The 25988-nt window shown below is 49.8% G+C and overlaps 1 protein-coding gene across 1 annotated transcript in view; it reads right to left on the bottom strand.

Annotated features, from left to right (window-relative positions):
- Positions 1–25988, bottom strand: part of LOC146856273 (uncharacterized) — a 267800-nt gene that overhangs the window by 143480 nt on the left and 98332 nt on the right. The window contains exons 3-4 of the mRNA XM_085654369.1: positions 18303–18419; positions 17322–17399 (exon numbers count right to left, since the gene is read on the bottom strand). Of these exons, the coding sequence (XP_085510495.1) occupies positions 17322–17399; positions 18303–18419 (195 nt within the window). The remainder of the gene's footprint in view (positions 1–17321; positions 17400–18302; positions 18420–25988) is intronic.

The following is a 25988-nucleotide window of genomic DNA, read 5'->3' as shown; positions in this document are numbered from 1 at the left end:
GAGGAAGGCCATCCGGCAGCTCATCGGTGGTGGTCCACCTGACATCTGAGGTATCTGTCTGACTGCCGTACTAGGACACAAGCGGTCCGACCAATGCCAGCGGGAGGAATCTGCTCTGCCTCCGACAGGCATTGTGCTGCGATCGCATCCATATAATGGTAGCAAGACCGCCGACTCCTTATCAGATGGTACTGTTTCCGTTACGATGCCACTCAGACGATCGTCCGAGCGACATCTTAATGAGACCCAGAGAGGGAAGTCTTGTAGGACAAGCAGGGGTCATCAGCAACTAGACAGTGTATAAGTAAAAATTGTCTTGCCATCCTGTTCTCGGCCTTTCAAGTGTGCCCAAAGCGGCATTTGTAAATAAAGCAGACCTGGCAAGCAGAATTAAACATTGTAATGTAAAAAATATGCTCACAGACCCCAACCAGCATATTCAGTGATTTCAGAGGAGTTATCGCTGTTGATTCAGGTCAGCTTAGTGTTTGCTTCTGGAAGGTATTTCACACCTTTTTCACACCTATTCAAATGCTAATCACTGGCTCTGAGAAGTTTGAAAGCAATTGTGGATTAGCCTCCAGGAACTTCAGGCAGAAAAAATATAAATTTCTAAAAGTTACTTTTCCTTAATATTTAATAAAATCTTACTTCATAATTGATGAGGATTTTTTTTACCTCTTAAAAATAGTTGTTTCATTATTTTTTTAGCTAGTCCCATTCACAAGATACCGTATTAGGATTTTGATCTGTACTCTGGCTTTCTACATAAGACAGCTATGCCTGCCATGGTGAAAAGTCACTGTAAGAACATTCTAACCTTGAAGTTCTACATGTCCTACTTTTATATCCCATGCATCCTGCCTTGTGTATTACAAGCCCCACATAGGGGTGAATTAGTAATATTTAAAAGGGAGTTTCGACCTGTCAAAAGGGTTTACTTTGACAGGTCAAATAGCAGCACTTAAACTGCCACAGTCAGGCTACAATGGTTGGCATGAAGCCATGTTTTACACTATCACTGTTGTGGATAGCACAAACCTCCCACAGTCTTCTAGTGATATTTAAGTGACAGGCCCTAGATACATTTTGTACCATATAATAGGAATTTAGACTGAAGTTAAATAAATTAATTAATTAATATACCAATTCAATCAAGTTTAAAAGTGAAGCACAAGCACTTTACTACTGGTTGGCAGGGATAAAGCACACAGACTTTTAAAGCTGGCAAAAATATAAGATCCAGCAAAAGGCAAAAAATACTAGGTGGGGGCGTGGTCTCGCCGGACATGGCGTGAGACGTGCGCTGCTTCTGCTCCGGGCTGCCGCCGTGTTTTAATGCCTGTAACTGCGGAGTGGCGGCAGCGGCTGGGCTTGGTTTGACACCCACAGGCGGCGGAGTGCTGGGGGCTCCCGCTGAGGGCTGCTCGGCGCCCGGAGACCGAGGCCAACGGCTTGGAGGGCCGCGGGGGGGCTAACGGTTGCCGCGCTGCCCGCCATTTTGCCTGTCACCCGATCGCCTGTCGCCGCCGCAAAACGGGAGACCTCGCGGCAGTGAGGGTGGAGCTGGAGTCGCCTGGTGTGCCGGGAAGGCCGGGAAGGACCGGACCTGCAGCGGACCTTGGGCTGCGGGGGCCGTGGGCCCCAGGGACATCGGAGCCGGGGCGGCGGCCGCCATTTTCCCGCTGACGGAGGCCCTGGAGAGCAGAGGAGACTGGGAGCCGGAGCCAGCTGTCTGAGGCGCTACGCACTGGTAGGGGACGGCGACAGTGGTGACTGTGTGGCGGCGGTGGAGGTGCCGAGGGGAGATCCGGGCGGCGGCTCCCGTGCAGCGCTCCTCGGCTAGACCTTGCTTGCCTGGTGCCGGGGGCGGAGAGGCTGGCCGCCATCTTGAGGGCTGGAAGCGCCTTGTGGAGAGGACAGCGCTGGAGGAGACCTCAGGCGAGTGCCGGCGGATGTGGTGAGGGGCCCCGAGACTGGTTGGTGGTGGCCTGTGGGCCGTGCTCTTGGGCCCTGGATTGGCGGGGTGTCTGGCCCGGAGGTTCCCTGCGGGTGCCCTTTACCGCGGAGAGTGGGCCTGTCCCTCTGTGCCCTACTGCTACCCTCACTTGTGGAGACTGTTGAGGGCTCTGGGCCCCGGAACGCGCCCGTGCACTTCTGCCCCACCTGTCCGGCCCCTGGAGATCGATCAGCAGTGGGCGAGAGCCCTTGGAGAGCTGGGGGAAGCACCAGACGACGACGTTGCCCGCTGCGGAGGGAGTTCCTCTGGGGGTACTTGCAGCCTCCCTGAATGCTGACGGGGCCGGACCTGACCCGGGGGCCGCCTTGAGGTGTGGTGGGCCCCTACGGGTGGACGCGGGACTCGGGGGCTCCTCTGCCGGGCCCGTGGCCTGTGGTGCCTGCGTGGACCTTGGGGTGCTGGGCGCGCCCTGCTGCAGCCACTTGGAGGTGGGTCTGCCCTCCGGGGGGGCCTGATCCCGCACAGGGGGAACAACCCAGCAGCGTTCCCGACATGACCCGCACGAAAGCAGCGAAGGGGCCCCCGGCGGACTCTAAAGATACCTCAGTTATGGACCTGTGGGGCAAGTCGGGTGCCATGCCGTCGGGAGCGGGCGCATCCGCTGAACCGGTCACCCAGTCCTTTATGGCGCTGTTTATGCAGGAGCTCAAGACGGAGATTGGGTCGCTTCGTACTGAGGTACAGGCCTGCGTTAAGGACCTTCGGAGAGATGTGGGGGAATTGGGCGGTAGAGTGGACGACATGGAGAAGATCCTGGATGCTCGCACAGAGGATCAGGAGCACCTGTGGCAGCGGTTGGCGACCCTGGAGGAACAACACGTCAAGCTCCAGATCAAGCAGGAGGACTTGGAAAATGGGGGGCGCCGGAACAACATCTGCATTAGGGGTGTTCCATCTGGGGCGGAAGGCACAGATATCATGACATTTGTGGTGGAGTTGCTCCATGACATCCGCGGAGACGACGATGCCTCGCCGCCGGCTCTAGATCGAACGCACAGGGTCTCGGGACCAGCGGAACGGCCTGGACTTCTCCCCGACATCCTGACGCGGGTCCACTTCTTTGTTGAGAAGGAAGCGATTCTCAAAGCTGCCAGAGATAAACCCACAATTCAATACAAAGGCATGTCCATTCAGCTGTTTCAGGACCTGGCTCCTATGACTCTCAGACGCCGCAGAGACTTCAGGCCCATCACCGACAAGTTGCGGGAGCTTAATATTCGCTACCAGTGGGGGCATCCCTTCGCCATCATGTTCCAATGGGAATCCAAGCACCGGGTGCTGCGCTCCTATCGGGAGGCAGCCCAATTGCTCCAAATTCCGGACTCTCCGCCGGTTAGCCCCATGCGGCGACCTGCTGCTCACAGAACTCCGCTGAAGCCACAGTGGTCCACCGTGCGACGATCTCGCCGCCCTTCTTCCCCGGATGGCAGCAGGGCGTCCCGGGACAAGCAGGATATCATCCAGCACATCAAGTCCCTGGAAGGGGGCCCGTCGCTGTCAAGCTCACAAGCATCTCCCCTCAAGTGAGGCCCCATAGGGGGGCCACCCCTTGTTGGAGTCGGTCTTCAGTGTTGAGCAGACCTTCTGTCGGATCGGACTATGGCCCATCAGGAGGACTCTGCTTGCCTGCTCCTGGCGACGTGGCTGGCTGCGAGCTTTTGCCTGTTGCTGGAACTTCATCTTTCCCGAGGAGGCGGCGGCCCGGAGCGGGCCTTTGTGATTTGGTCTCCTGGTCTGGCGATGACGAACCCCCACGCCTATCCATGGGAGAGTGACATCTCCGGGACAGCTTGTGCCGTGGTGCCTGGCTACTCCCTGGACTGGAATAGGACAAGTTGGCCATGTTGGCCGTCTCTGTGTTTACATGGTTTGTTTTGTTTCCTTTGGCCCTTTTCCTCCCCCCTCCTTCCCTTCCCCTTGGTGTCCCTTTGGCGGGGCGGTCAGGCCAGCGCCTGTATGATAGGAGACCGTGCTGCTTCCCCTGTGGCTTTGGAGCTATGACATCGGATCCTTGCTGGAAAATTCTCTCCCTTAACGTGAAGGGACTTAACTCTCCCAACAAGCGCCGCCAAATATGGCGGTACCTACTGCTCCAGAACCCTGACATAATTCTTCTCCAGGAGACCCACCTCCTTAGGGCAGATGTCACCCGCATGGCTCACCCCCGCTTCCCTCTGCAGTTCTGGGCCTCGGCTACCACCAAGACGGCGGGGGTAGCTATCCTCTGCAGGGCGGGGATAACCCCGGGTGCTGCCAAAGTGGTTAGGGATGGCGAGGGACGTTTCTTGCAGGTTGAGGTCAGGAGGGGACACAGCGCGCTTACCTTATGCAACCTCTATGCTCCCAATCAGGGTCAAGATGCTTTTTTGCGCAGGCTGATCAGGGAACACCTTGAGCCGGTGAACACGGACTTCGGAGTGGGCGGTGATTTTAACTTGGTGTGGGACGCGGAGCTCGATCGCTGTGGGGGGGCTTTCCACGGGGTGGGGGCCATGTCTGCGGCGTTCAAAGACGCCCTTGGGGCTTTAAACCTGGTTGATGTCTGGCGATAACACTCACCGGGCCGGCGCGATTACACGTACTATTCACATGCACATCGCTCCTACTCTCGTATAGATATGTTGCTGGTCTCTCATGCCCTGCTTGGGGATGTGGCTGCGGCGGCGCACTCTACCATCTCCATATCCAATCATGCCCACGTGGAACTGTGTCTACGTGAGCGCCACACTGGTCCTCCGCGCTCCTGTAGGTGGCGGTTTCCGGACCACGTCCTTCGGGACCAGGTGGACAAGGACGAAATACAAGCGGCCGTTCTGGCATATTTCGAGGCGAACGATCTCCCGGGGACCCCCCTTCCCCTCCTGTGGGGCGCGTTCAAGGCTACCATAAGGGGTACTCTCAATGCCATAGCTGCTGCAAGGGCGCGGGAGGCGCTGCTCTATGAGACCAAGCTTACGCGGGAGGTCCAGACGCTGGAAAAAATGGACCAAGAGCGGCCGCTGGCGGCGCATAAAAGACGCCTGGCGATCCTCCGCGGCCAGCTCCGGGCGCATCGGGCGAACAAGGCGGAGCGGGCCCTGCTGGCGCTTACGCAGCGATACTACGCCGGGGGAGATAAGGTAGGCACGGTTTTGGCACGACGCCTGCGTACGCGGGCAGCGAAGGCCCATGTTGCGAAGCTGCGGAGGGCGGACGGGTCGTGGGCTGTCACGGAATTGGAGGAGTTTCAGGACATCTACGCGACCTTGTATACCGCCGACCCACCGAGGGCGGATTTGATCTCATCTACCATGGGCGCCTGTGTTTGGATCCGTTGTGCGCGAGTCAGTCTGAGCTTCTGGAAGCCCCCATCACCTCGGCGGAAATGGCTGGCGCTTTGAGTGATCTTCTGCTGGGAAAGGCACCGGCCTGGATGGGCTGCCGGTGTCCTTCTATCGCGCCTTTTGGCCACAACTACAGCCGTATCTTCCCCGGCTCTTCAATTCATTTGACGAGCGGACGGGGCCCTCACTGGACATGGCGATGGCCGAAATAGCCCTCATACCAAAGCCCGGGAAGGACCATACCCTTTGCTCCTCCTATCGGCCCATTGCCCTGCTAAATACGGATCTTAAACTGTACACTAAGCTTTTGGCCAAGAGGATTAGTGCTCACATGCCCAACCTCATTGAACCGGACCAGGTGGGGTTTATCCAGCACCGTCAAGGGGCAGATAATGTGCGTCAAGTGGCGCACATAGTAGGGAAAGCTAAACATTGGGGGATACCTGCCTGCTTACTCTCGCTCGACGCCGAAAAAGCGTTCGACCGAGTGGACTGGTCGTTCCTGCGGGTGGTCTTACAGAAGGTGGGCCTGCGCCCGAGGATGGTGGCGCGCATCATGGCCCCCTATATTTCGCCGGTGGCTAGAGTGCGTGTGAATGGCCAGCTCACGCAGGCCTTCCCCATTTGCAGGGGCACACGGCAGGGCTGCCCCCTGTCGCCCCTGCTGTTCACGCTGATAGTAGAACCTCTTGCAATCATGGTACAACGGTCTCCCGACGTCCGGGGTATATCGCTTCGGGGGGTGGAACAGAAGATCGCTCTCTTCACAGATGACCTTCTCCTTACTTTATCTGACCCGTCCCGCTCGTTACCAGCATTACATCGGCTACTCCAAGACTTTGAGCGCACTTCCGGGCTTAAAATCAATCATACGAAATCTTGGGCCCTCAATATCTCGATCCCGGCCGAGGAGCTTCGATCGCTCCAAGCGACTGTCCCGTATCAATGGGCGACTGAGTCCGTGCGCTATCTGGGCCTCAATTTGACCCCAGATTTGGCCACTTGGATGCAGGCTAATTGGCAGGAGTATAAGCTTTCGGTCCAGCAGGACCTGCGCGGGTGGAAGGCCCTACCGCTTTCCTGGCTCGGGTGACTTAATACGGTAAAAATGTCGATTTTGCCGAAGATCCTCTACCTCTTCCAGACGCTGCCGACACCGATTCCGGAGCATCAGATACAGGGACTGCAACGCGACTTGGTGGCCTTTATATGGGGCGGAAAGAAGCCGCGCCTCTCTAATAAGCTCTTGATGCTCCCCCGTGATAGGGGTGGCCTTGCCTGCCCGAACCTCCTCGAGTATTACTGGGCGTCGCATCTCCAATATGTCCTGGAATGGGGGGCATGGGAGAGCGAAAAGGTGTGGTTCCACATGGATCGGGCTGTCACTTGCCGTCCATTGTGGGACCATGCCTGGCTACCCCGGGAGGTGCGCCATCGTAGCGCTTATATGACCGTACCCACCAAGACGGTCCTGGAGATCTGGGATAGGGTGTCGGTTCGCCGGGGGCTTACCACCTTCCCGTCCCCCCACACCCCGATTGCACGTAACCCGCAGTTCCCCCCGGCGTGCCGTCCGCCCTACTTTGCGAATTGGACGGAAACCGGATGTCGAACGATTGAGAATCTCTTTGCGGGCGGTGGTCTTAAATCCTTTGCCCAATGCCAGCTAGAATTTGGGCTGAAGGACAGCGACAAGTTCCAGTATATCCAGCTTCGGCACTGGATTCAGGGCTTCTCCTTGACTCGGGCGGCCACGCGACCCTTCACCCCGTTCGAGCAGCTAGCCAGTACGTTTGGGGCGTATAAGGGACTGATTTCCCGCATCTACGGGGTGTTACAGCGGTCGCAGCGCCCGGACCCTCACCCTTACCAACTGCGTTGGCAGACTGTTCCCGGCTCAGGTGTTACCCCCCCCTCAGTGGGCCAGGCTCTGGAGGGATATTCCGAAAATCTTACGTAGCATTTCCCAGCAGGAGTCGGCCTACAAGGTGATGACTCAATGGTATTACACCCTGCCCGGCTTCAGAAAATGTTCCCCACGACATCCCCCCTATGTTGGCGCTGCACGCAGGCACTGGGTGACTTTATCCATATTTGGTGGACATGCCCCCTCCTGGCTATCTTTTGGTAGGAGGTTCTAAGCCATATCAAACGGGTTCTGGGATACCCCTTGCCTGCGGACCCGTTGGTGGTGGTACTGGGCCTCAGACCAGTGAACACGCGAGCCATGACGGGTCGTGATCGGCACCTGAGCCTCCACATGCTAAGTGCTGTACCGCTTTGTCTGCCATAAGTTGGCAGGGTATGCTCAGACGTGAGTCCCTTGCTCACTTTGCCACTGGATTCAAGCAAGCCTGGCTGAAGACGGCTGAAATGCCAGAAACCGGTCCCAGGAAGCTTGTTTCCGGTCCAGGGAAGGCATGGCTTGGCAGTTCGGGCTGGACTGTTCCCATGAGGCACAGGGTCAGACTGATTTGTATATGGCCATGTCTGAACTGGGGTGGCAGAGTGGGCTAAAGAACGGTGATGGATCAAACCCAGATCTGTTGACTGGGTGTGAGTGTTTGATTGGTTCTGGTGCTCCGTCCATCACCACCCCCTTTTGTACCGCTTTGTCTGCCATAAGTTGGCAGGGTATGCTCAGACGTGAGTTCCTTGCTCACTTTGCCACTGGATTCAAGCAAGCCTGGCTGAAGACGGCTGAAATGCCAGAAACCGGTCCCAGGAAGCTTGTTTCCGGTCCAGGGAAGGCATGGCTTGGCAGTTCGGGCTGGACTGTTCCCATGAGGCACAGGGTCAGACTGATTTGTATATGGCCATGTCTGAACTGGGGTGGCAGAGTGGGCTAAAGAACGGTGATGGATCAAACCCAGATCTGTTGACTGGGTGTGAGTGTTTGATTGGTTCTGATGCTCCGTCCATCACCACCCCCTTTTGTACCGCTTTGTCTGCCATAAGTTGGCAGGGTATGCTCAGACGTGAGTCCCTTGCTCACTTTGCCACTGGATTCAAGCAAGCCTGGCTGAAGACGGCTGAAATGCTAGAAACCGGTCCCAGGAAGCTTGTTTCCGGTCCAGGGAAGGCATGGCTTGGCAGTTCGGGCTGGACTGTTCCCATGAGGCACAGGGTCAGACTGATTTGTATATGGCCATGTCTGAACTGGGGTGGCATAGTGGGCTAAAGAACGGTGATGGATCAAACCCAGATCTGTTGACTGGGTGTGAGTGTTTGATTGGTTCTGATGCTCCGTCCATCACCACCCCCTTTTGTACCGCTTTGTCTGCCATAAGTTGGCAGGGTATGCTCAGACGTGAGTCCCTTGCTCACTTTGCCACTGGATTCAAGCAAGCCTGGCTGAAGACGGCTAAAATGCCAGAAACCGGTCCCAGGAAGCTTGTTTCCGGTCCAGGGAAGGCATGGCTTGGCAGTTCGGGCTGGACTGTTCCCATGAGGCACAGGGTCAGACTGATTTGTATATGGCCATGTCTGAACTGGGGTGGCAGAGTGGGCTAAAGAATGGTGATGGATCAAACCCAGATCTGTTGACTGGGTGTGAGTGTTTGATTGGTTCTGATGCTCCGTCCATCACCACCCCCTTTTGTACCGCTTTGTCTGCCATAAGTTGGCAGGGTATGCTCAGACGTGAGTCCCTTGCTCACTTTGCCACTGGATTCAAGCAAGCCTGGCTGAAGACGGCTGAAATGCCAGAAACCCGTCCCAGGAAGCTTGTTTCCGGTCCAGGGAAGGCATGGCTTGGCAGTTCGGGCTGGACTGTTCCCATGAGGCACAGGGTCAGACTGATTTGTATATGGCCATGTCTGAACTGGGGTGGCAGAGTGGGCTAAAGAACGGTGATGGATCAAACCCAGATCTGTTGACTGGGTGTGAGTGTTTGATTGGTTCTGATGCTCCGTCCATCACCACCCCCTTTTGTACCGCTTTGTCTGCCATAAGTTGGCAGGGTATGCTCAGACGTGAGTCCCTTGCTCACTTTGCCACTGGATTCAAGCAAGCCTGGCTGAAGACGGCTGAAATGCCAGAAACCGGTCCCAGGAAGCTTGTTTCCGGTCCAGGGAAGGCATGGCTTGGCAGTTCGGGCTGGACTGTTCCCATGAGGCACAGGGTCAGACTGATTTGTATATGGCCATGTCTGAACTGGGGTGGCAGATTGGGCTAAAGAACGGTGATGGATCAAACCCAGATCTGTTGACTGGGTGTGAGTGTTTGATTGGTTCTGATGCTCCGTCCATCACCACCCCCTTTTGTACCGCTTTGTCTGCAAACAGACGGTGGCACTCTATTGGAAAAAGGCGGAGACGCCCTCCATAAACGTATGGTTCACTCGCCTATGGCATGTGGTGGCGATGGAGCTGCTCACGGCACGTCTTCAGTTCCACGACACTCACTTCGAGAAACTCTGGAAGCCTTTGGTGGACCACCTAGGGCGCTTGGAACATGCTCGATTGCAACCACCACAACTTCGGGCCCTGCGGCTCTTCGATGATGCGCTGTGTCCTGCGGATCCAGGGGGCTTTTGGGGGTCGCTGAATGATAGGTGATTTGGGTTAGCCTCTGCCACCCTCTGGGCGGGGAGAGACTCCTGCCTCTGAAATACTGGGCCCTCCCGGCCTCCATGGGCTGGTGATAGTGTTGATGACATTCCTTCCCCCTCGTCGACCCCCCTCGCTCTACCCCAGTCCCTTTCTCTCCGTTCCCTTTCCCACCCCCTTCCCCCTTTTTTTCCCTTTCTCTTTTACGTTATTTATTTCCTTTTCTATCATTATTGTTATTATTATTCCAGTTGGTCTCCTATTTAGGGACTGTTCTGGAGGGTTCGCACGCGGCGATATAGAGGTATGTCTGGGGCGCCTTGCTGCGCGTCCTTCCTTTGCCATGATCAGTCTAGCGATGATGGAGCTAGTCTTTACTTTGGATGTTCTTGCTGGTTGATTGGGGAGGCATGAGTTGCGGGGTGGGGTGTCTCCCCGGGGGCGGTCCATGGGGGTGGTGTGCTGCCTGGCCCGGTTGTGCGCGGCTGGGCCTAGGAAGACATGGCACTAGGCGTAGTTACGGTGGCAGTACACCAAAGTCGGGACATTCCGCTGCCCTCCCAGAACTTTGCATCGTACTAGAAAGGGGGCCTGCATGGGGCGCGGCTGGGGCCTTTTTCATCTGCTGCTGCTCCCTGACGCACCGGCAAGTGCTAGTGCTTGTTCTTCTGCTGTAAAGGTATTGGTAGACATAGAGCTTCCTGGGCTTGGGAGAGTGTCCGTGGTTGAGATTGCATGTACCTCTACACTTGGGATATGGCATGCCCCTCTGATTTCCTGGGCCCTCGCCCTATGGTGTTCGTGTCTAATGGCTGCCGGCCTATATGGTTGTAGGCAAAACAGCTGTGTACTGCGCCAAGTGCGACCCTTCTAAAATTTAATAAAAAGTTGTTTATAAAAAAAAAAAATACTGGGTGAACATGCAGAAAAGAGAAATTTCCTACAAGGTGTAGTAAGGACTTTTTGGGTTCAGATATGGGTATCATTAAGAGTGGTTAGGTGTTTTTAGAGTTCAGGAAAGGTAGATTTAAGGGGTAGTTAAGGGTTTCAGGGTTCAAGGAAGGGTAGCATTAAAGGATAGTAAGGTGTTTAGAGGAGGTTTTAAGGGCTAGTAAGGTATGATATTAAGGTCATATGGTTTTTCACTGTAGTGAAGGGTAAGGTTAATGGGTAGTCTGGGATTTTTAGAGTTCAGGAAGGGTAGCTGTTAATGGTAGTAAAAGGTTTTTAGGGTTCAGGGAGTGATAGCATTAAACAATAGTAACAGGTTTAAACGTTCAGAGAAGGGTAGCCTTAATCGGTAGTAAGGAGTTTTTAGGGTTCAGGGAAGGGTAGTGTTAAGGGATAGGATGGGTTTAAGATTCAGGGATGGGTAGCATTAAGGGGTAGCAAGGAGTTTGTAGTGTTCAGAGAATGTTAGTGTTATGGGGCCATGATGTATTTTTAGGATTCAGGGAGGCTTAATTTTAAATAACAGTGTATTAAACAACTACATTTGTTTAATTTAATATATAAACATCTTACATTAGGAGTAAATTAAAATTAATAATTACATTTACTGTGCTGCTGCCAGAAAAGAACAAGCACCATAATTAGCTAATTATCTAGGAGGCATAGCGTTGCAGTGGCATGTGTATGACCTAAAGATAGAGCTCGGTTGTAATACAATAGCTAGACTTGATAAAGAGCTCTGGCTCACATAACTTTATAAGCAAATTATTACAGTTCTTGAAGGGTAAGCTTTTTTCTATGCAAGCACACAATTTCTGCCCAAACAAAACATGTACTTCTGTTCACAAACATGTGGGCAGAGCCAAAGCCCCTTTCTGTAGGACTCCAAAAGTTATTTTTGAGGTTGATCATATATGGCCAAACAACAGCTTCACTTTCAAGCCAGACCTAATAAATTGATCTCCCATAGGCCCCCACCTTGTGGTAAAAGTAGAATAAGAGGGGAAGCGCACACAAGGGAGAAATGAAGAAAACACATGCCTCCATTGTAGCCCTGAAAGCAAAAGAAAATGTCGTTCCCTGATGTCCGCTGAGGTCAACTGTGGAAGTATACAAGTCATCCAATCAAATTGATGGTAAAGAAGCTATGCTCCTGTGTGGAGTGACAAACACAAGAAGAAGAAGAAAAGCCCTTAAATAATAAGCAAACCAATGAGATTGACAAGAAAGCCAATCAATGAAAAGCAGATAACTGACCCAAAGCACAGAAAGTGAAAATATGTCTTTACGGGAAACCTAGAAAGACCAGAAAAAAGGAAAAGAGGGAGGATAGGATTGCATTTGCTGGCTCACACAGGCATCAACCAAGCTGTTCCACTCTTTCTACTTCAATTTTGGCTGGGGTCAGTGATAGCTGAATGAGCACCTCTGTTAATAACTGGTAAGCTAAAACCCACTACACCACGTCAGTAATTATTTCGCCCTTCTAACCTACACACAAGTTCTCAGTGCAAACACACATGCCACACTCACACAGGCAAAAACCTCCACAGCCATTCTACAGTGTATTATCTGTACAAAGGTGTTATTATTCCTCGAACAGTCAAGATGACTAATAAATCTGTCCTTAATACATTGAAATTAGTAGCCTGATTAAACAGAAAACATCACATACAATGTACATCGCTGCTTCCTGAGCGTATGGGTTCACATGTGTGTTTTGGTATCATTACAAGATACAGATTTAAAACATTAAACCTGCCAAAACACAGAATTCTTTTTCTCACACAACCAGCCATAACTGAACATTACTCAAATAACAACCATAACTATATACAAGTCCTGCTGAAGCAATATTATGCTAACACAACAAGACACACACACTGCTCATGGAGTGCAACATTTTACAAACTGCGCTAGTATGCTATCATTTATGCAGATCATGCAAATTGAGCCTCCCTTACTACACATGGGATTCAGATCCTACAAACATAGGGCCTGATTCACAAAGAGCCTCCGCAGTCGTTGCAGAGTCTTTTCACTCATGGTGGAGTCTCAGCACTCGTGGTGGAATCTACGCAATGAGAAACTGCAGTGCGGAGATTCCGTGACGAGTGCGGAGAAGGCACCATGACTGCTGAGCCTCCACCATGACTGCAGAGGCTCTTTGTGAATCAGGCCCCAAGTCACTCCATTAAGATAGTATCACTACACTCAAGGAATCACACCACATGAGAATATAAGCCAAATACATATATATATCGACACTAAAGTCAATAGTCCACTTCACTATGAGCTATAATTCATTAGACACTATGGGCCCGATTCACACAGGTAAAGTTAGACCAAAAGTCTAACTTTAGGCATCAAATCTAAGTTTAGGTCTAAAGTCTAACTTTACACCTTAAGTCTAACTTTACACCTGAAGTCTAACTTTACACCTGAAATCTAAGTTTAGACGCCTTCTTCTCCACTAAAATTGCCAATTCTTCTAACTCTTTGAAAGAGATTTTTAAGATTCTCAAAAGAAATCATTGAGCCGTCGCTGTTTGCCTCACTTCCGATGCCTATACTGAACACTGCGATGATTTGGCACATTTTTTCCAGAAGAAAGTCATGGACATCTACTCCTCCTTCCCATTTTGGCTGACCCCTTTTGTAATAAATCTACTTTAGATCATCAAGAGGGCCTTCTCATGGTCTTTCCAAATCTTACCATTAACACTGTAAAAGACAGGTTCCCCATCAGTGGAAGCATGCCATTGTTAAACTACTCTTAAAGAAACCTAATCTTGACCCCCTTTGCCTGAGAAACTATAGGTGAATTTCATTGCTACCCAGAGTCTCCAAGCTCTGAGCAAAACATGTTAAAAAAAATCTTTTGCCTTCCTCGAATTTAAGGAAGTTCTCCATCCAACCCAAATGGGTTTTCAGCCACACCACAGAAACAGCGTTGCTGGTGGTGGTGGAGGAACTTAAATTCTTTTAAAATCTTTTAAATCAAGGAGGTTCTGCAGCCATTATCCTTCTAGACCTTAGTGCTTCCTTCCATACCGACAACCATCGAACTGTTATTCACAGACTATCTAAGACCAGTTTAGAGGGCAGAACTTTAGAATGACCCTCCTACTTCCTTGAGAATCGAACCGTCCAGGTCTTGGAGCAGTCTTGCTACTCAGCCAGCTTCATCCTCAAATGTGGGATTCTGCAGGGATCCTTCATAATCCCCACTCTTTTTAATCATGATATGCTTCCCCTTGCCAAGATTGTGGACTCATTTGTGTTGCCATTGGCTTCCTAAGCCGATGACACCGAGTTAGTCATGTCAATTTCCTCAACCCCAGCTCTATTCACCTATCCCTGACTCCATGCCTTCAGGAAGTAGCCAGCTGGATGGCCGGCTACAAACTTAAACTCAGCTAGGACAAAGTTGAAGTCATTCAGCTGGGCACCAACTTTTGCAGCTATGCCCGAGCCCCCTACCAGACTGCCTGAGCAAGTTGCCTACCCCTAAAAGCTCAATAAAGATCATTGGTATATGGCTAGATTCCAGTCTTATGATGGATATTCAGGTCAAAAAACTTGCTGCCAGTTGTTACGGCACCCTGAGACTGTTGAGGAAGGTTCTTAACCTTCTCCCTTTTACAGCCAGAAGAGTGATCGTCCAGGCCCTTCTTGCTATCACATATTGATTATGAGAACTCCTGGTATCTTGGCTCTCCCTACTTCATCATGAGAAGGTTACAAACCATGCAGAATGCTGCTGCACAACTTCTGATGTCCATCCCTAAACATCAGTCTGCTACTAGGGCTCCTAGAGACCCTCATTGGCTCCCTGTGGAACGCCGTGTTCAGTTTAAGATCCTATGCATTATACATAGCGCAATCAATGTAAAAGGCCCCTTACTGTTAAGACATTTAGCCTCCCCATATTTGCCGGGGAGATTTCTTAGATCCTTCTCAAACCATCTATTGAAGGTTCTGATGATTTGTAGGTCACGGTGTGGTGGCCGTTCCACTTGGTTTTTGGCACCTAAGCTCTGGAATTCCCTGCCTCTGGAACTGGGCCGACTGGAGCCTGCACTTCCTTTCCGCAAAACCTTGAAGTCCTGGCTGTTCAGCGATTAACCCCCTATTGACACCAACATTCGATGTCTGCTGAGCCCTGGGAGGCCTTCGGGTAGCCACACGCTATATAAGAACTCCGGAATAGAATAGAATAGAATAGACCTGAAGTCTAAGTTTAGTCCTAAAGTCTAAATTGGACCAAACGTCTACATTTTGTACTTTTCAGTATTCACAAAGATAAGTTACTATTAATAACTTTATTACTAGTAAACGTACTAGTAGTAAAGTTACTTACTACTAGTAAAATTGCTAGTAGTAAAGTTACTAGTAGTAACTTACCTTTGTGAATACCGAAAAATAGTAAACCCTAGAGCCTAATGTTGTTCGCCATGTGCTATAATTTACCAAGAGCGACGTTATATGTAGAACTGAATCCAGTTCAAATTGGACTAAAATGCACTCAGTGCTTTTCTTTTACCCTAGAGGTTAATGCAGGAGCTTTTCACAAAAAATGTTAGATTTGTGTGTCTATTGAAATTATCACTTGTCTATTAGTTCTATTGTGTTACTGAATGTATACCTGTGGTCATGTTCAAACGTAATTGCAGAGCAATACTTTATTAATATTCTTAAAGTTAGCATGAGTTGCTTTTAAACAAACCACTCAACATTAATATTTGGATACAACTTTGATTTTAGGTGAAGTCTGAATTTATAGTCTAAGGACTTGAATTCCGTTTCAGCTGGAACTAAAATTATATTATGTGTGTTAATCTATATAATTATTGCTTATATTCCCAATTTATGATTGTAGCAGGAATTTAAATATCAATTGTTGACTGCTATACTTCACTTTCTGACAGTGAGTGCAAATTCTGAATGATTTTACATGATGTATTATGTATGTTCACTATAAAGAGTGTTGTGATGGAAGGATCCAATGTCAACAGCGTAAAAGGAAGTTCCTATACGCCAGTAGATTCTCTTGCATAATTGGTCCAATAATTTCTATTAACACACCCTCCCATTGCTGAAGATGACACTGCCCGTCCATCAATGAAAATAAAATAGGTGGTCAATGGATATCAACAGGTGCACAGGATAAAATGTCTAATCATCTGTTGTGTTATGTTATGTTATGTTATGTTATGTTATGTTATGTTAAAAACTATTTATAAAGCGCATGTTCACCAATCAGTTGCTGAGACAGTAAATGGAACTTTCACATGTAGACCTGAACAAATAACCAAGTTTTGAGAGATTTCCTGAACTGAGTATAAGAAGTGGACAGTCTCAAATCGGGGGGAAGAGAGTTCTAAAATTGTGGTGCCAGGAACGAGAATCTTAAGCCTCCGTGTTTTTTGCGTTTGAATGGGCAAGGGGTCAGCAGATTCATATTAGCAGAACGTAGATCGCGGGAGGGGACATAGTGCCGTACTTTGGACGCGATGAAGGCCGGGCCACGATCAGAGTGGGCTTTGTAAATTGTACAGCCTAATTTAAAAAGGCAGAGTTGGATAACTGGAAGCCAATGTAGCTTTTTCAACAGAGGTTTCACATGGTAAGATTTAGGTTGGCCATAAACAACCTAGCAGCTTGGTTCTGCACTAGTTGAAGCCCACGTAATTGGTAGGCTGGTATGCCGGTATACAGTGAGTTAGCGTAATCAATACGCGACATAACCAAAGGAAGTATAACTTGAGTCCGGGCCTCGGTGGTTAAATATCTGCTTATTTTGCGGATTCTCCAGAGGTGAAAGAAACAAGCAGAGACCACAGCACTTATCTGTGCCTTCATCGTAAGGTCGTTGCTAATCACAATTCCTAAACTTTTAACTGAGCTGACAGGAAATGGAGGGCACCCCAGTGACTGTGGCCAAAAGTTGGAATTCCAGGGATTCCCTGGGCCACCAGTAAGAATCAGCTCGGTTTTATCGGGATTTAGCTTAAGGTGATTAGTGTTCATTCAGTTGCTAATGAATAACATGGTAGACTGGAAGCTTTCCGTAGATGAAGGGGAGGAATCAATGTTAAACACAAGCTGGAGATCGTCAGAGTAATTGAATATAACCACCTCTCTTTTTTTTGAAGGGCCAAAATTAAGGGAAAAATATACAAGTTAAAAAGGAGGGGAGAGAGCGATGAGCCCTGAGTGACCCCACATGTCAGCCTCCTTTTCTCAGCAAGAAAAAGCCAGCAAGACGGACTTCTTGAAAGCGATCACCGAGAAAGGAAGATATCCATTTCAGTGGAAGGCCCCGGATCCCCGCACTCTCGACCCGGGGTCTCGATCTGTTGCAAGTTATTAGTCAACATAAGAAGATATTGATGCTTTGCTGAGGTCACCATATTGCTTGTTTTAAAATCCTTGATTGTATTGACTATGTTAAGGAAAAATGGATTGACTTACTACTTGCATTCTGTAGGGCTGTCCAAAGCCTCTTCAGCTCCGCTGAGGTTTCTCGCTGTTGGCTCACTATATGTGTAACTGAGAAAGGAAAATCAGGAACAATAATGAAATTGGTGTGTGGATTCAAGACAATTCTGCGTCAATAGCTAGATCACAAAGAATGAGGTTGAAAAAAGTTTTTATTAAGGCATGACCCGTGAGATGGTTTTAGGCTGATTGATGTATTGAAAAATGGTAAAGCAATAGAAGTAGTAGGTTTCTACTTTTGATAGTGGTGAGCGCTTGTTTTGACTGAAAGACGCAGGAGAATTTCCTGAAATTTGTAAGATACTACACAGAGCAATGACAGACCACAACAACAAAACAACTTAAACCAACAACACAATAAAACATAACAAAAGCGAAAAAATATAACACAACAGAGACACAAACAAGCACAACAGAAGACAACACAAGAGTATAATAAAAACATGAATAAAAGGCAATACAACAAGTCAACACCACCAAATGTCAACACTACCCTGTACAATATCAACACAACAGCATCACAATAAGAGAACATAGCAAGAGAACATTGATATTTCATCCGCTCAAAGTAGGCAGTATGTTGGGTGAAATTATGGCCCAAATGAGGAATATCACGTGGCAGTTGGCATGGGAAGACTCCATTTCTCATGTTTAGTCTTGTACTGGTCCAGTATTCCTGCAACCCAGAAGTAGCAGTACTTTTGGAACTAGAAATTTGTGATTTGGGACCGCCAATGCAGCATTCCCACATCTCGTCCAATGGAGATCTTTGAGGGAAAGGTTACAACTTTGAACAATATTAGAAACACCTTGCCCAGCCTTCCAGGTCTTCAGGGGGTTCTGAGATCGCTTCGTTTCCTTGTAGGCCAGGCTGGCCCTGCCTTAGCAGTTCTACCCAGCACATGGCAGGTTACGTCAGTGCCCAGGGAGTTAGTAGACAACACGCATACTTACAAGCAAAGTAAGCCAGAGTCGCAAGAGCCGCCCACAGCAGGAAGGAAACCACCACCAAGGTGTACAGGATTGGGATGGACTTTCCCTTTCTGACCGGAACACTGCGTTTGGGAACCTCTGAAAAGTTAACAGATCCTCAATGTCAACCTGATGACCCTTGGCAGTATTACAGACGTAATGCCACGCCCAACATGTTAACTTGACATAAATTCTCAGATTGCACAGAAGGATAACAACAAAGATTATTAACACAGCAAACCTTCTAAAATGTGGCTACCTACAGGCGCTTGAAAAAGCAAATGTTCCTGGCAGTGGAAATAAATAATAAATAAAAAAATCCGTATTTGTAAAGCGCAAACTACTCACCCTTCCGGTCTCAAGGCGCTGGGGGCCGTCGTGGAAATTAAGTGAGCTATTGCCCAGAGTCACATGGTGCTGAGCTGAGCAGCCGCCGGAGCTGGGGATCGAACAGTGAACCCTGTGCTCCGAAGTCAGCTGCCCTGGCCGCTGCACCACACCTCTATGGAAAAAGTATTAAAGATTGAGATGGCCCAATAAACTGAAGGCTCATAGGTAGGATTTCAGCTCAATGAGCTGTTTGGCCTGTTGGTCAGTTCCATACAAACTGTCCCTGCAAACAGCTGCTCAGCGCCTCATATGGTTCTTTCTGGTTTCTTTGGACTATGGCAGGCGGCCCAAGTCTGAGGAGGCTGTGGCCTCGGTCCCCATGCAGGAGACTGCGTATTATGGTTAAATGATCCACGCTAACCTTCAGTGTAGTCACTGGTGTCGAGGTAACACTGAAGGCACTGAAGCTTTGCTGAGTGGGTGCCATGTTTGATGCAACCACAAGGCCAAGTTTTTTGTTTTTCAATGACAAGCTTCCAATGCAGCTGTTTGTAACCGAGAACCAAAAATCAATTACCCTGATGCAACAGGAGTTTTATCCCAGTGAGTGGGAGTCATTTTATCTCTTAGTACATTCAAAAGCAAACGCAGACATGCAGTCATATATCAAGTACGTTTATGGCAAACTCACTATGATAAACTGTGATCCTGCTCCATCATTATGTTTAAAACCATTTGGTAATGACTATAGTTTATGGCCACTTTCACACACGCATATGGTTTGCTCCGCCAATGGATCCATCTATTACGCATCGACTAACGTCATATAGGTATGCTGTGAATTCATCCTGATCATGGCGCTCACATTTACCTCACTATGGTACATAACAACGAGTCATATTAGCTAATCATATGTTTAACACCGTTGACACTGGTCCTAATTGCAAGATGACCATAGTGAATATGCTTTTTCACCCGAGTTTCACATGCATTAACACATGAAGCCACACAAAAAGGCACCCATAAAGTAACCTACAGCAAATCTTTCTTTGAAGAAACTGAGGGCCCAATCCACAAAGGTAAACTTAGACCTGAAGTGTAAATTTAGACCTGAAGTCTAACTTTAGACCTGAAGTGTGCGTTTAGACCTGACGTGTACCTTTGGACCTGAAGTCTAAGTTTAGACCTGAAGTCTAATTTAGAACTGAAGTCCAAGTTGAGACCTGAAGTCTAAGTATAGACTTCAGGTCTCAACTTAGACTTCAGGGCTAAACTTACCCTTCAAGTCTAAAGTTAAACTTGAAGGCTAAACTTACACTTCAGGTCTAACTTTACCAATATGAATTGGGGCCACAGACTTTAGTAATCGTCTAGACCAAATTTTCGTGACTCGTACGATTTTTCCATACTATGGGGCCGATTACAATGCAGCCGTAAACTGCTCAGACCCTCTGTTGGAGCCTTTACGGCTTCATCGCAATGGGCCGGTCAGATTCCTTTCCGACTGCCTCATTAGGATGTAGGCGGTCGGTAAGGAATCCAACCAGTCATTCCAGCTGGCCTCCGATGGGCTTGGAGAGCCCGTCTGCCAGTTGGAATGCCGCAAATAATCTCAAGAGTGGGCCTTTCCGCCCTTGAGATTACAACTGTTTCCGACATGGTTTTCATGCCTGTCTGTCCGACATGGAAACCAAGCCGGAAAGCATCTTTGGGGGCCCCCAGCAGGGCCCCCTTTGGTGCACGGCCTCTGGTTGGAGACCGAGGAGGCACCTATGGTGTCCCCCTGTTGATCCCTGCACCTTGTGGCAGGCACCTTGATGAACCGCACCTCCCATTTTAATATGGGAGCATGCATTCCGGCTGGTTTACGGACGGAATGCATGCTTCCATTGATAAATATAGGAATGAGACCGAACAGTGTTCAATCACATCCTAATGGGGCGGTTGGAACTGCCGACCGGGTGTCGGTCAGTCCCATGACCGATGCGGTGTCGGGCATAAGTGATTCCGCCTGACATTGCAATGCCGCCCATGTGTTGTACCTCCTCCTTACAGGGCTAGCTTACAACAAATTGTCCGGTAGTTAGATAGGGCTATGTGACTGAGCTATTGCTTAAGTATATGAGAAAACTCAAAGTACATTTTAGCAATTAACACTGATACATGGAGCACCAAAGACTTTTGAGGACCATCAATCTTGACATGTTATTGAATAACCATTAGATTTTTGTTTCTTTTATTTTGGATTTTTCTATAGCGTCACTCTACCTGGGGGTGTCAGAGTTCTTTACAACGTAACAAAATAGCATAGATTGGCTCTCGCCTTACATATAACATAACCACAGAGTGAGCTGAGAAATCTTTAAACTGGGAGGGTTGAGGAGTTGATGGGAAAGGTGTGGAGGAAAGGGAAGGGGAGGTTTTAGGTAGGTCAAAGGAGGAAAGCAGAAAGAAGGAGGAGGAGATGAGGGTGCAGAAGAAAAAATAATCAGAAAGGAAATTGATATGGTAATATGTATGCAGAGATAGAGGTAGAGGAGGTGAAGTAAAAGGCAACAGGAGGGTGCAGTTAGAGAAAGATTTGAGTCCAAACAGTGCAGGAGATCTTTAACAGAGAAGTTTAGCGGATGATCAGTTCATGTAGAAGTTAAAGAGGAAGGATTTTAGGGGCATCTTATCAAGGTCCGGCGTTAAAATTATCGCCGCTATAGCGTCAGAAAACTGCCGCTAAAGCGGAGATAATGGGCTTGATAATATGACGCAGAGAATTCCAATAGAAGCCCATGTTCACACCAGAACATGGGCTTCTATTGGAATTCTCAAGGGCATATTATCAAGCCCATTATCGCAGCTCTAGCGGCAGTTTTCTGCCGATAAAGCGGCTATAATTTTAACGCCGGACCTTGATAATATGCCCCTTAGTTCCATGCGGAACACAAGCAGGTCCTCTTGGCAGCACATCTCAGTGAGAAATGAGTTCGAGGAGTGCTGCTCCTGCACAAAACTGGGAATTGGCTGACTTGGTTTCACAGATCTTTAGATTGAAGGCTGAGCATGCCTCTACATCTAAGATGTTTCATGCCTACAGATATTTTTTTTGGCAGAGCATAGGTAGTATTGTTCTGAAAGTAATGCAGGCTATTTAAAATTTTAATCATGCCTCAATAGGGAGCCCATGTAGGCCTTTTAGTATTGTAGTGAAGTGATCAAATTTGTGCTGCAGGAAATTAAATGTATCATGAAGTAGAGGACGACCTTAAGGGGTGTAAGAGAGTATTTAGAAATGCCAGTGAGAGTTGTGTTGCCATAGTCAATGCTGGTGATAACCATGGATAGGATTACCAGACAGCAGTTTGTTGGTTTGAGGAACGGTTTGAGGTGTTATAGGGAGAGTAGAGATAGCCTGGCTGGCTCATCAATGTGGGTGATGTGGAAGAAACAGAAAGGGAAGGGTCAATCCAAAGGCCCAATCATTTTACTTCTCTGGAGAGATGTGGATTGAAGTCGAAGGCTTCAAGTTTATTAAGCTATTCAGTTCTGTATTTGAGGTGGTGCTGGTTATGCATGAGGATGAGATAAGTTTTGTCCATATTAAGTTTGAGGAAGTGAGTGGCTATCTTTGCTAAGTGGTCTTTCAGAGGGGAGGTGTAAATCTAGGTGTAGGCGGCATGCTAGTGGATCTCGACACCGGTGTGCTTTATTAGGAGCTTCAGCGACTCCATTGAGATTTAAATAGTATGGAGACGAAGATGGAATCCTGGGGGACATTACAGGTGATGTAAGATGGGTTGGATGATGCAGTGCTACGTCTCATCACATGTTTGCAATTGGTGAAAAAAGAACTGAACCATTTGAGGACTTTTACTCAGAGGCACAAGTGGGTCTTCATGATGCATTGGGTCTCAATAGCATCAAAGGCATAGAAAGGTTGAGGAGCTCGAGCAGACCTGCACTACTTTTCCCAGTATTCTATGGATGCTGTCAACTATCTTTAAGGAGGCTGTTTCAGTGCTGTAACCTTTGCGGAAACCACGTAGATAGGGATCAAGGTGGAAAAGCTGAAAGCTCCATTTTGTAGTGCTCAAAACAGTACTAGTCTCACTAATAGTCTTCAGCTGTGTATTTCAAGTGAAACAAGAGTCAATAGCCCTCCCAGTGCATTCTGGTCAATGCGGTCAATATTTTGCAAAGTTGCAGTTCATCCAGTGAAGCACAGCTTGATAGTTATTCATGTACTCTAATATTTCATTTTCTGAGCTTTATAACTATTCATTTCTTCCAATATTCTGTTTTCTTAACTCCAGACATGTGCTTCGTTCTTCATGAGATTTTATGCAAAGCACAGTCAATCAATCAATCAATCATAGCATTTGTAAAGCGCACTACATACCCGCGAGGGTCTCAAGGTGCTGGGGGCGGGGGGAGCTGCTACTGTTCGAAGAGCCAGGTCTTGAGAAGTCTTATGAAGGTCAGAAGGTCTTCGGTCTGCCGTAGGCAGATGGGGAGGGTGTTCCATGTCATGGCGGCGAGGTGGGAGAATGATCTGCCGCCGGTGGTCACTCTTCAGATGCGGGGGACGGTGGCGAGGGCGCGGTCTGCGGAGCGGAGCTGGTGGGTGGGGGTGTAGAGGCTGAGTCGGCTGTTGAGGTACGTTGGTCCGTAGTTGTGGAGTGCCTTATGTGCATGGGTGAGGAGTTTGAAGGTTATCCTCTTGTTGACAGGGAGCCAGTGCAGGTCTCTCAGGTGGGGTGTGATGTGGCTGCGGCGAGGGATGTCGAGGATCAGGCGTGCAGAAGCTTTCTGGATGCGTTGAAGCCGTTTCAGGAGTTTGGCCGGGGCTCCTGCGTAGAGTGCGTTTCCGTAGTCCAGTCTACTGCTGACGAGGGCCTGGGTGACCGTCCTTCTTGTTTCGGTGGGGATCCACTTGAAGATCCTGCGAAGCATGCGGAGGGTGTTGTAGCAGGAGGAGGAGATGGTGTTGACCTGCTTCATCATGGAGAGGGTAGAGTTGAGGATGACCCCTAGGTTGCGTGCGTGGTCGGTGGGTGTTGGGGGTGTTACTAGTGCAGTCAGCCACCAGGAGTCGTCCTAGGCCAAGGGGGTGAATCCGAGGATGAGGACCTCCGTCTTGTCCGAGTTCAGCTTCAGTTGGATGTTCCTCATCCAGTCGGTGACGGCCTTCATTCCTTTGTGGAGGTTGGTTTTGGCGGTGTGGGGGTCCTTGGTGAGGGAGAGGATCAGCTGGGTGTCGTCGGCATAGGAGATGATGTTGAGGTCGTGCCGTCGTGCGATGTGGGTGAGCGGTGCCATGTAGACGTTGAACAACATTGGGCTGAGGGATGAGCCTTGGGGTACGCCGCAGATGATCCCGGTGGCTTCGGAGCGGAAGGGGGGGAGGCGGACGCTCTGTGTTTTGCCGGAGAGGAAGGAGGAGGTCCAGTCCAGGGCATTCTCTTGGATTCCGGCATCGTAGAGGCGTGTTCGTAGTGTGCGGTGGCAGACCGTGTCGAAGGCGGCTGATAGGTCCAGGAAGATGAGGGCTGCGGTTTCTCCATTGTCTAGCAGGGCCCTGATGTCATTGGTGGCGGTGATGAGGGCAGTTTCGGTGCTGTGGTTGCTGCGGAACCCGGACTGGGACGAGTCCAGGATGCTGTTCTCCCTCGAGGAAGCTGGTCAGTTGTTTGTTGACGGCCTTTTCGATGATCTTCGCTGGGAACGGGAGCAGGGAGATGAGTCGGAAGTTCTTGAGGTCCTTGGGGTCCGCCTTGGGTTTCTTGAGTAAGGTGTTGATCTCTGCGTGCTTCCAGCTCTCCAGGAAGGTCGCTGTCATGAAGGAGTTGTTGATGGTTTTCCGGAGATGGGGTGCAATGGTACTGCTGGCTTTGTTGAAGATGTGGTGTGGGCAGGGGTCATCCGGGGATCCGGAGTGGACGGTGTTCATGATCTTGATGGTGTCATCGTCATTGATGTTGGTCCAGGCGATCAGGTGGTTGGTGTGGGTGGTGGTCGTGGGAGCGGGGGTCTCAGTGGTTGCCGGGGTGGTAACGGCATTGAAGCTGTCGTGGATGTCTGCGATCTTGTGATGGAAGAAAGTGGCCAGCGAGTCACACAGGTCTTGTGAAGGTGGGATGTCGTTGGAGCTGGGGTTGGAGAGTTACTTCACGATGTTGAAGAGCTCTTAGCTGTTGTGTGCGTTGTTGTCAAGGAGGTCCTTTTGGCAGATCTGATGAGGTGGTGGTGTCTGCGGGTGACGTTCTTGTGGGCTGTGTAGCTTTCCGGTGTTCGTTCAGCGATCCAGTTTTTTTCGAGTTTTCGGCAGGTTCGCTTGGAGGCCTGGAGGTCTTTGGTGGACCAGCTGGCTTTCTTGCTGGTGTGGGTGTTGGAGGGCATCTTGAGCGGGGCAAGGGTGTTGGCGCAGTCATTGATCCACTGTCTGAGGTTGCGAGCGGCGGTGTCGGGGTCGGTTGGATCTGCGGGTGGGCTCCGGGCAATGGAAAACTGGTCTTCGGTGACTTTGCTCCAGCAGCGGCGCGGCATCTGTTGGGTGCGGTGGTGCATGGTGGGTTTCCAGAAGGTGAAGTGGATGCAGCGGTGATCGGTCCAGTGGAGCTTGGTGGTGTAGTTGAAGGAGACGTGGGAGTTTGCAGAGAAGATGGGGTCAAGCGTGTGACCGGCCGAGTGGGTGGATGTAGTGACGAGTTGTCTGAGTCCGAGGTTGGCGAGGTTGTCGATCAGGGTGGAGGAGTTGGTATCGTTGTTCTCGAGGTGGCAGTTCAGTACCCGAGGAGGATGTAGTCCGTGGAGGCGAGGGCGTGTGTTCTAACGAGGTCAGTGATGGAGTCACTGAACTGTGCTCGTGGTCCGGGGGGTCTGCAGATGAGGGTTCCTCTGAGGGTGGTGTTGGGATCGGTGTGGATCTGGAAGTGCAGGTGTTCGGCAGTGCTGAGGGTGTCGTCGGTGTTGGTTGAGACTTTGAGAGTGTTCCTGTGGACAATGGCAATACCTCCTCCTACTCCATTGGTGCGGTCCCTGCGGGTGATCTTATAGCCTTCCGGGATGGCTATGGCGATGTCGGGTGCCGAGGAGGGGCTCAGCCAGGTCTCCGCCAGGAAGGCGACGTCTGGGGTGTTGAAGCCCAGTAGGTCCCAGAGTTCCACGGCGTGTTTGCGTGCTGATCGGGTGTTGAGAAGGATGCATCTGAGGTGGTTGGGTTCTTTGGTAGGTGGGTTGGCGGGCCGGATGCTGGTGAAGCTGCAGTTCCGGCAGGAGAAGGGTCCTTGGGTGTGGTTCGGGGCGGCCAGGTGCATGATCGTCCGGCGTTGAGTGTGTGGAGGGTGC

This window comes from Triturus cristatus, chromosome 4_1, assembly GCF_964204655.1.
Source record: "Triturus cristatus chromosome 4_1, aTriCri1.1, whole genome shotgun sequence".
Taxonomy (NCBI): Eukaryota; Metazoa; Chordata; class Amphibia; order Caudata; family Salamandridae; genus Triturus; species Triturus cristatus.
This window is presented reverse-complemented; position numbering and strand designations above follow the sequence as displayed.